The 10,421-nt window shown below is 39.1% G+C and overlaps 1 protein-coding gene and 1 long non-coding RNA gene across 3 annotated transcripts; one reads left to right on the forward strand and one right to left on the reverse strand.

Moving 5' to 3' along the window:
• Positions 1-1,439: 1,439 nt before the first annotated feature.
• Positions 1,440-2,868, reverse strand: LOC136179891 (uncharacterized). Its single transcript, XR_010666816.1, has 2 exons — positions 2,597-2,868; positions 1,440-2,216 (listed from the first exon to the last, which is right to left on the reverse strand). It is a non-coding gene; the product is annotated as an uncharacterized lncRNA (long non-coding RNA).
• zmp:0000000881 (uncharacterized) lies at positions 1,947-9,995 on the forward strand. Of its 2 annotated transcripts, XM_065958215.1 has the most exons (6): positions 2,104-2,196; positions 2,288-2,334; positions 3,895-4,040; positions 5,113-5,251; positions 5,675-5,782; positions 7,521-9,995. In XM_065958215.1, exons 3-6 carry the CDS (start codon positions 3,895-3,897, stop codon positions 8,631-8,633), a joined length of 1,506 nt encoding a protein of 501 aa, XP_065814287.1. In that variant the 5' UTR covers positions 2,104-2,196; positions 2,288-2,334; the 3' UTR covers positions 8,634-9,995. The 2 variants fall into 2 exon arrangements, with proteins under 2 accessions (XP_020508209.3, XP_065814287.1); XM_020652553.3 differs by lacking the exon at positions 2,288-2,334 and having other exon boundaries at positions 1,947-2,196.
• Positions 9,996-10,421: the final 426 nt, after the last annotated feature.

Genomic DNA, 10,421 nt, shown 5'->3' on the forward strand with positions numbered 1-10,421 from the left:
AAGAGAGGGCCATAACCAGGGTTGGAAAGTTAAACAAAGTAACACATCATTTGTAGTTATTACAAATGGATACGTAGAGGAAGAAAATGAATGAAATATTCAGATTCAAAGTTCCTGCGGTCATGTATTTGCACACAATAAACTGCCTTATACACAGCCTAACAAAGGGGCAGTGTTTGTTGAGTTTGAATGCAATCAATGGTCTTTAATGAATCTTGATCAATTAAAGTTAAATTAAGTTACATTAAACAGTTTAGCCATGTAGATGCAAACATAACAGAATAGCATTTTTTGTTTTGGTTTCACTTCTTGTGTTTTTTCTTTTTTTTCGAAACAAACAACTTGTATGAGTCAGATTACACAGAAACACACTGTTGTTATGGAAACCAGGAAGTGTCCACTCACATCTGACATTTAGGTGCTGTCCTTCAGACCAAAGTGTGTATCTGGAGCAAAGTGCAGTCCCAATACAACAAAAAAGGTTTAACAAAACAATTAAGTAGTCAGACCTGGATATTTACTGAGATTATATGATGATCTATTTAAACCCAGGGCATTAAATGAGATAGTGATAAGCTAAATACATACAAAATCATCATTTAAAGGGTACTTTCTATTGAGACATAGCTGTCCCCAATCCTGACCCCTAAATTTCAATTAATGTAAATACCACCTAAAACATTTTTTAGATTTGTTTCAATGGTGTAATTTAAAAGATCGAGATCGAGATCGGAGTCGCATCTTAAACCACTAAAGAGCTCAAACAAAGCGATAGTCTTCATCCTGCCACAAAATAAAGGTGAAGCCTTTCAGTTTATCCATCAGCTTTAAACCAAAAACTAACAACAGTTCTGATCAAACTTTGACCACATACCTGATGTGTTATCCTCTGCAGAAACTTCACTTCGCACTGATGGAGTTCCTGTGTACGTGCCTACGTGCGTGTGCCCTTTGAAGCTGCAGCAGGAACAAGGGTTGAGGAGTGAGCATCACGCAGGGCTTCATCACAACCATCCCCCGACCACATATTGTTTTATAACTTATAGGTTATCTGTTCGGCGGGTCAGGCTGTTTATGCAATATATCCCTTATGTGTCACCATGTGTGACAATAAGTGTAAATCACTTTATCGAGCTTTACTTCCTGTTGGCCACAATAGTACAGTAGAGTTGTGACACTCAGTGTTAGCTGAGTGGTGTTACAGCACTGTGCCATCTCCATCAGGGATTTATAGGCCAGTGAATAAACAACCCAACTAGTAAACAGTCAACTCAAAACATCTCTTAGATCATTTGTCTTAATGCATAATAAAGCTTTGGGAGTTGTAATTTATTTATTTATTTTTGTTAAAAATGCAAAAGTCTGTATACAGTGTAAATGCAAACCAACATCTATTCCTGGTGTGAACATCTGTGTGATCACCCGAACCACTTCCTGTGTGAAGTTTTTTTTAGCCTATTAAGGCAAGTTTATTTATGAAGCACATTTCAGCAACAAGGTAATGCAAAGTGCTCCACACTCGACATCATGACAGAGAGAAAAGAAAATGTTAACCCCCCCCCCCGTTGAGTTTTCCCCCGACAGACTCTCGAATCCCCGCTGAGAAAGATACAAGATGAGGAAGTTAAATAAGGAACTTAGAATATACAAAATAAAAATTGCTGATATGAATAAATTCAAGGGGAAAAGAGAAAATAGTTCAAGCAAAAAAAAAAAAAAATACAAGAACATCAGAAAAATAATATTTTACCCTGGAAAATAACATCCAAGGACACAGGCGGAGTAAGGGTGCTGCGAGAGAGAAGGTCCTTTTAGGTGAGTGATATAGCTGTAACATACAGACTTAATCATCTGTGTATCAAAGGTGCTGCTTCTGTATTTTCCACACGGTCATCAGAACAGGAATCCCCCCCCCCCCCCCCCCCTCCTCCCACCCCTCATCTCAGCTGAGTCAATGCATCCTCATGCACACAGTCTTACCGTTTCAGACCCACAATCTCTGTTTTCATTGGTTGTAAAGTGCATTATGTTTTTACTCATCAGTGTGACTCACTCCTGCTCTCCACTCAGGTGTGCTGCTTCACCGGAGGACATGGATCAGACACAAGAAGGAGGCGTGGAGCAGGTATAAAGAGGAACAACTATGTCAACTCGTGCTCAGACCTGACGCGGCATCTCTTCCTCTACAGCAGACAGGTAGGCACCTTCATATGTTTCTGTTAAACAGCAAAGAATCAGAGTCAAATATTATAACATAATATACGTTTTTACACTTTATTACTTATAGTCAGCCTGTCGTCTTCACACTGGATCAACAAGACTACTGAATAAAAAGTAATAAAATGCCTTTATTTCTACAGAATGAATGCACTGATGAAGCTGTTCACTTGCTTTCTGCTCTTTTTCTTTTTCTTAAGTCTGTCTTTTGTGAATATCAAGGCTTGTAAGGTGACTGACTGGTTGCTGTTCAGTATTAGCACCTCTAAATTAAACACAAGTGTGAGCTTTCCATTATGCACTTACAATAACAGCTTCAAACGTTGTACTCAAGCCAAAGCAAAGAAAAGCTTTCTGTTTCCTCCTCTTGTGGACTTACCAGTTCGTCAGCTTTTTCGGTCCTTGGGTTAGATAACACGCAGCAGCACCAAGTGCGAGTAAAAGTAGCTGCGGAATGCTGACAGCAGATTCTTTTCAGACCAAATTCTTCCAGCAGAAGCACATCAGGTTGAGAGCAGCGCATGGGAGCTTTTGTTTACACAACAAGCTCCGCTACGGTTCACTTATCTGGTCCCTGAGGGGGAGCAGTGTTTGTTATATTTATGCATCTTAGTGTTTTTTGAGGTTACTTCAGGATTCAGGATATCCTGGTTTACCAAACTGTCCGCCCCCGCACACTGAACATCTGATTTTGTTTCGGTGATTAAAAAGGATTCTAAAGAAGTGAACCTGAAACACAGGTCGGTCATATTTTCATGCTGTGGTGTGTCCTTTTTCGGTTTTACACAGAATCTCTGTGAAAGTCTTATTACTCAACAGAGGTGACACTCCCTTCTTGAGAACGCTGGGTGCAATGGGATCTGTTTGCTCTTTATCTCTGACTGGCCATCAACAGGTTCATTCATGCTGAAAAGGAAGCTGCATGAAAGATATGTGCAGAAGCATTTGACAGTCGTACATTTTTCAGATGGCTTTATGATTTTAATGATACTGTGGGAAAGCATTACATTAGGCCATTTAGATCTCTTTCACAAGGTTGACCTGTTTTGCAGATAAAGTGCAGAATATGTTTTTTCTAATAGATTTGTGATGCAGAGCAAGAGTCGTGTGCAGGATTTTCTTCTTTTCAGAGCTACAGTTACACTTCACGACATAGTTGGATGTGCAAACACCATTTTTAAAACAATATTTAATGTGATTACACCATGTGGTGTAATCACCTTTAAACTGCAGTAAAGTACTTCTATGATTCTACATTGTTTTTTACAGGCAGTCACAGGTTTCTTATTGACTTTTGTCTGTTTAATGAGTCACTATTTATTATATAACCAACTTTGAAGTAATTGCTCCTGTTTGGAATCCCTCTTGCACATTGGTCACAAACATTTTAATACAAGATGACAAAGAGGAAAATTCCCATGAATCCCACTTGTGAAATATAGAACATCTAATGGTAAATTGGAGAGGTAGGGAAAGAACCAGATATCCGCTCAACAGGGTCACAAATCAAAGAATAAATGATGGAATAAACATCGCTGTCAGTGTTAAACATAAGGTCTTTACCTGCAGAAACTTTGATCTTTATTATTTACTTTCCCCTCTGTATTAACATGACTAATTCTACGCTTTATAGCATGATTATAAAAATGACACAATCCTCACTCTGCTGTCTCCTAGATGGCGTACTCGACGAGCACTCTGGCACAGGGCTGCTTTGGGAAGGTGTACAAGCAGAAGTACAATGACACCTGGGCTGCTATAAAGAAAGTCCCCCAACAGCTCATCAGCAGGAAGGACCTGGAGAGAGAGTGTGATGTGTACAAGTAAGTCCATATACATTTACACAAGGAAAAAAATGAAACTTTTTCGGCTTCTTTCTCAAAATTCTTCAAGTTAAGCTGTTTCAATTTCTAAAATGCCAGGGGAAAAAAATCATCTGTGTGAACATCCTTTGTTCTTGTGTTTTCTTTACACCAGTTTTCTCCCAAATGTTCTTTAATCACAACAACAAAACAACATTTCAGAGCTTTAACATACACAGCAAAGAGAGAGAAACAAGATGTGGAAATGCAGATAAGAAAACCTTTATGGGAAGCCATCAAAGACATAACAGAGAATATAATGGCTCCTCTACAGATAACTGCTGGCTCACACCCAAAGAATGTGCTGAGGGACATGTAACAACCTTGTCTTTTGTCAAACTTGTTTGTAAGTGCAATTAAATCTGACATTGAAGGAAGTGCAGTTTTCCTGACACTGCACTGAGTTAGGGTGTGTATACAAATGTAGTTATATTAATGGTTTGTGGATGTATATAAGTATGTGCCAAGAAGCATTGTTACAACAAAGAAATAATCTACCAAACACAAACTTCCTTACTTTTTGTGCGATGTTAATATATATATATATATATATATATATCTTCATCAACATCGACAGCTTCTCATGAGAATCCTAACTAGCATCAACACCATCCTAAATATCAATAATGTTGTCATCAATATCAGTGAAAATTAACAATCAATATGTAAACAGAAGCACATACCGGTGACAATCTCGCACGTTAAATGGCTAACTTTCCACATATTGAATATCAATAATTATTAAAGGAGAAAGGAATACGTTGAAAGGGTCCAAATGATGAATAGACATAATCCTGGTCACCTCTTCTCTAGTGCCAGATCAAAAATCTTCCTCATGCTGTGAAATATCTAACGGGGGGTCTTGGCTCTAAATAAGTTGCAGAAGTGCCCTTGATTTTTCCTCTATTGCCATATTGAAGTTTACCCAATGTTTACCAGATAAGCCAGATATTGTCTTTTTTAAATATTTGTGTTTCAAATATAATGTTTCATTTTCTCTCCCTCCCCATTATTTAACTCAACTGATCTGCAGCAAGGCAGATCATCCCAACATAGTGAAACTTCTGGGCAACATAAATCTGATGGACGGAAAATGGATTATTCCTCTTGAGTTTATCTTTGGAGAAGACTTGGAGACCACCATCTTCAAAGCATCAAAGTCCAAAATACAGGTAATGCCATCCTGACACACATATTTCATCCTGAAAGCAAGGATATTTGTTCTTAAAATAAAAATACATGTCACACTTGGTTTTTATGGTTTTTATGGTTTTTAAAACAGTAACACCTGATTTAGCACAATATGGCTACGATGAAAGGCAGGTCATCATAGACTTCTTGTTCTTGTCAAAGCAATCATTTGCATAAAAATTCCATTCCTATACTCTCCAAACCTAAGACTCAGACTCATCATAATACCTGCCTCACTGGTTACACGTCATGCCTGGGAAACCCCAGTCAAGGTGCTCTAGTTTGATTCAGGTCTGAGGAAAAAAGGGCGTGCGACTCAGTGTAAGGAAGTTGTTCTGAATATTTTTAGGATAAAATATGATCCCCGTCCGGCTAAACTTGATCTTAAATGTTTGTCTTTACAGCTGACTCCATCTATTAAAGGGACCATCATTATCGGGATGTGTGAAGGGATGCTTCACCTCCACTCCAAAGATATCGTCCATCAAGACCTCAAGCCGGAGAACATCATGGTGAGTTAAGGGCTGCTCCTTCTGTCAGAGTCATTTCTCTCACTCATAACATGAAGACCATTACCAATAATGAGATCTTAAAAACACAGTACATGTATGATCCTAAAATTGGATGTTATTCCTCAATATGTTTGAGTCCAATGTCTTTACTGGCCTTTTTTTATTTCAAAATTGCAAGAATATTTTCTTTTTTTTTTCTTATGTAGACAAAAAAAATATATATTTTTTAATTTCGAGATTAAAGACGTAAATTTACAAGATTAAAGTCGAGAGTAGAGAGAGTAGAGAGTTCTACTTTCATCATTTTCGCGCAGGCTGGTCTCAAACTCGTTAATTTACGAGATTATTCTCATAAATTTACGATTTTAATCTTGAAATTTCATTTTTTTTTTTTTTTTTACGTGGCCCTAATCCTCCGCCGTACAATTGTGATATTACTTCCTGTGATCATTTGTAGGGATGCTAGCAGGGTGACTTATCTCATTCTACTTTGAAGGCTTCTACGCAGCCCCCTGGAGTCCCAAAGAGTAAAAAAAAAAAAAAGAAGAAAATCTTGCGCACAATATGCGCATGATATGTTGTGCAAAGAAATTATCATATTGTTCCCACAAGTTATTATGTTGTGTGCACTAGTTACTATCTTGTCCTCACAATATAAATATATATATATATATATATATATATTACTTTTTAGGTTTGTAGGAGCTCCATAGGTTTCCTATTTTATGTATAAAATGTCTCCACAACTGTTGGATGTTTTGCTTTCAGTAAATAGCCGTTTAGCTAGTTTGTGACTATTCTACAAACTAGTTCACATATTAAAATGTGTTACTTAAATGATAAATATTTGAGCATAACCACAACCAACTCAATCCCAATATCAGAAAAGTTTACACCATCTTAAATGACAATATTTAAATGTAGACTGATTTATTACACATATAGGTACTTACTTTTACGAGCACAAGACCATAAGTTCCATACTTAGAAGGTTATTTCTTGCTGAGAGATGAGAAGTTTGGGCCGCTGGTGGCGCAGTGGTTGGTGCGCGCGCCCCATGTATGGAGGTTTAGTCTTCCAAGTGGCCAGCCCAGGTTCAAATCCGGCCAGTGGCTCCTTTCCCACATGTCATTCTCTACTCTCTCTCCCCGATTTCTAACTCTATCCACTGTCCTATCGCTCCACTAAAGGCACAAAAAGCCCAAAAATAAATTTTAAAAAGAAAGAGATGAGAAGTTTGACAATGCGCTCATGTCCCATCAAGGCTGCTTAAATCAGCTGGTTAGCTTAGCTGCATAGCATAAAGCTAAGATGGGGGAAAGGTAAGACCAAAAATAACAAAACCTATAGCTGGGATTTACTTCTCAACATAGTAATCTGAAGCTTGTTTTGGGCTTGTAATTGTAGAGGATCTGGGATTCCTGTGGCTTCAACTTTCCAATCAAGCGCAATCAATTTTGTCAAAACTTTTGTTGGTAACTTAAAAAACAGCAACATTTCTGAAATTTACCTTCTGCTTTGTTGAGCTCTAAGCAGAAGACTTATGCTGTGCATGGCTCTGTAAAGTTAAGTGGCTGTACACTCTTGATATCAAACTAAAGAACCATTTCCCAATAACTGACTGAAGCTGAATCTGACGGACCACCTTGTTTTAATTAATCCAATTCAAAGTGAATGTTGTGAATTGGTTTGTTATTTGTTAGACAATATTTCAGACTAAACAGCATTTGTCTTCAAGGTGGAGCACAACACAAACCGAGCTGTCATCATCGACCTGGGTTTGGCCAAGTTCTTCCGTCATGGTCTAAACTCAGCTATTGACATGGGGAATGAGGCGTACTCCGCCCCCGAAGTGCTGCAGAAGGGCAGCCAGCGGGACCAGCGCTCAGACGTGTGGGCCATGGGAAAGATCATCGCAGAGCTCCTTGCCCGGATCCGACTTTACACACCAAGCGTCTGTCCTGAAAAGATCAAGCAGATCCTTCATGATCAGCCGTACTGCCATGCAGTGTGTAGGATGGTGGAAACCAACCCTTCTGTAAGGGCCTCGGTGGGTGGGGTTATGAGTGAAATAAGAAGGGCTGGAGGTGCAGGGATTGTCGTAAATACTCCCGTTCAAAGAGAGCACCTTCAGCCAGCCTCACCTAATATTAATGCCAGAAATCAGTCTCCAGCGCCAATGATCAGAGCTCAAACGCCAATGGACAGAGCTCGTTCTCCAATGGATAGGGCTCATTCTCCAATGAACAGAGCTCAAACGCCAATGGACAGGGCTCATTCTCCAATGAACAGAGCTCAAACGCCAATGGACAGGGCTCATTCTCCAATGAACAGAGCTCAAACGCCAATGGACAGAGCTCATTCTCCAATGAACAGAGCTCAAACGCCAATGGACAGAGCTCATTCCCCAATGAACAGAGCTCATTCTCCAATGAACAGAGCTCATTCTCCAATGAACAGGGCCCCATCACCGTTTAACAGAGATCCATCACCACTCAACAAGTCTCCATCGCCGCTAAAATGGGAGCGCACACCGAGACCAGAAATAAAGCTTCTGCATCCTCAATCCTCACCCCACCTTTCTGCCTCCCCTCAGAGGACAGAGGACAAGAACAAAAACCAGGCTCTGGTCCCGTCAGGCAGAGCTGACCTCACCAAGGACCTTATGAAAATGCAGCTGTACCAAGAAGCTTCAAAGGATCTGCCCTGCAACCTGCCCACAACAGGGAGGGTGGTGGTGCGGCGCTTTGAGGAGAAAGATGGTGAGGTGGGAACATGGGAACAGAAGGAGGTGGTGACCCGTGATGGGAGGATAGTCGAGTTCAATGATGTCAAGTACAATAGCAAATGAAAATATGAGTTTAAAGATTTGGCATATACTTGACCCCCTTAAAAAATGATGAAGTGCTGGTTGAATGTTTAGCTCAAGATGCAAGTGTTACGGCTATATGTGTCCCTGTACTGTTTGTCCCTTCTCCCTTTCTGTTCTACAGCCCAGAGGAAGCTACTAATTGCACAACGAGGTACACCTGGCCTCAGTGCTTAAAAGGCTAGTGCTGGCTGCAGAAAGGGAGGCATTTTGGAAGAGGCATTTTGAGTTGGGACTGCGGTGCCTCTCAGCCAGGGATTGCCTGTTGTCTTTTGTTAAGTTACTTTCTAATGTGATCTGTGTTGTCATAAAGTTTAAGTAATTGTAATAAATCCCTTTGTTTTGACTTTTGTTAAGGTGTTTAGTGTCTTTTAGTGGGTGAATGTGTGATTTGTTGTTAGCCCAATAGAGCTGCCTAAACACAATCTACTGAGTTTTGAGAGCTTTATGCATTTATGTTTCCTCAGACTTGTTTTTAAATGTATCAACAATCTGGCCCCTGAACCTCTCTCCAGATATGTTCAAAGACAGGACGGAAAACAGGGTAACGAGAAGCACTGTGAATGGAAACTGTAGCATACAACGTCGTAGATCTACGTTTGGTCAATCAGCCTTCTCCATCAAAGGCTGTAAACTCTGGAACACATTACCACCTGAAATAAAATTAATCTCGGACTTAAAATCTTTTACAAAACAGGTGAAATGCTGGTTCAAAGCAAGCCAGAGCTGTACCCACTTTTAAATAGTATCTTCAAACTTTATTTTAAACTGGTTTATAGCATTTGTATTGTTGTACATGTATTTTAATGTATCCTCATATCGTGTTATGGGGTTTTATGTAACTGAATGTTGTACATTTTAATCTGTTTGTTTACACAAAGGCCCAACTGGGGACACGAGTTGGAAATTAGCAATAGCTATATACTCTTAATGCAGCACATCAGTTTCATGCTTTGCATTGAAATTATGTTAAAATGCATTGTCCCTATTAAATAAATAAATTCAATTCAATTCAATTATGGTGGGGCGTAACACAAGGCATGAATGTAAGCATTTCGACTTAGCCAAGGAGTAAACTTACCCAGTGCTACAGTAGGCACCTGTTTTTAAACTCAACCTGTTCAAATGTGGAATACAGCCTCCCAGTGTGACGCTCTAATGAGAGCCCTTGAAGCGGTTTGAGTCATAGGTATTTAATTGAGCCTATTTTTTGCTTGCCAGGAAAGATTATCTTATACGTTGGGCATGAACAACCATCTGTCAATGTTTTTTAACATCTGCTTTATCAGGACTGTGAACATGATATTTATGTATAAAATAAATTCATTTCTGTTTTGTTATTCATCTTTGTTTCTGTGGGATTCTTTATACTCATGTTTAGGACTGTTTTTGTCAATTTTGGTCATTAGATTCTCATCGCTTTGGCTGTTTTCAATGTCAATAAATTTAAGAAAAACTTAATATTGTGTATCACAAATATATATGGCAGAATGCATGGGTCAGTATTAGTGATATAACTGACTGAGATGTAAGTTAACATGCATTTATTGGTCAAGAAAGTATTTGGCTTATAACACCATTTCAAACTGTTATGGCTGCTGGAATGCGTCAATAGAGAGTTTTTTTTATCCTGCAAGACTCATTAGGAAAAAAGTATTTTTTTCAGTCAGGATTAATCAGCAGGACATCTAAAACTCAGCAATTTACGTTGACAGTCAAGCAGAGAAAATGTTTCTTCAATGAGCCAATCAAAGCTCGATCAAATATCAA

This window comes from Labrus bergylta, chromosome 8, assembly GCF_963930695.1.
Source record: "Labrus bergylta chromosome 8, fLabBer1.1, whole genome shotgun sequence".
NCBI lineage: Eukaryota > Metazoa > Chordata > Actinopteri > Labriformes > Labridae > Labrus > Labrus bergylta.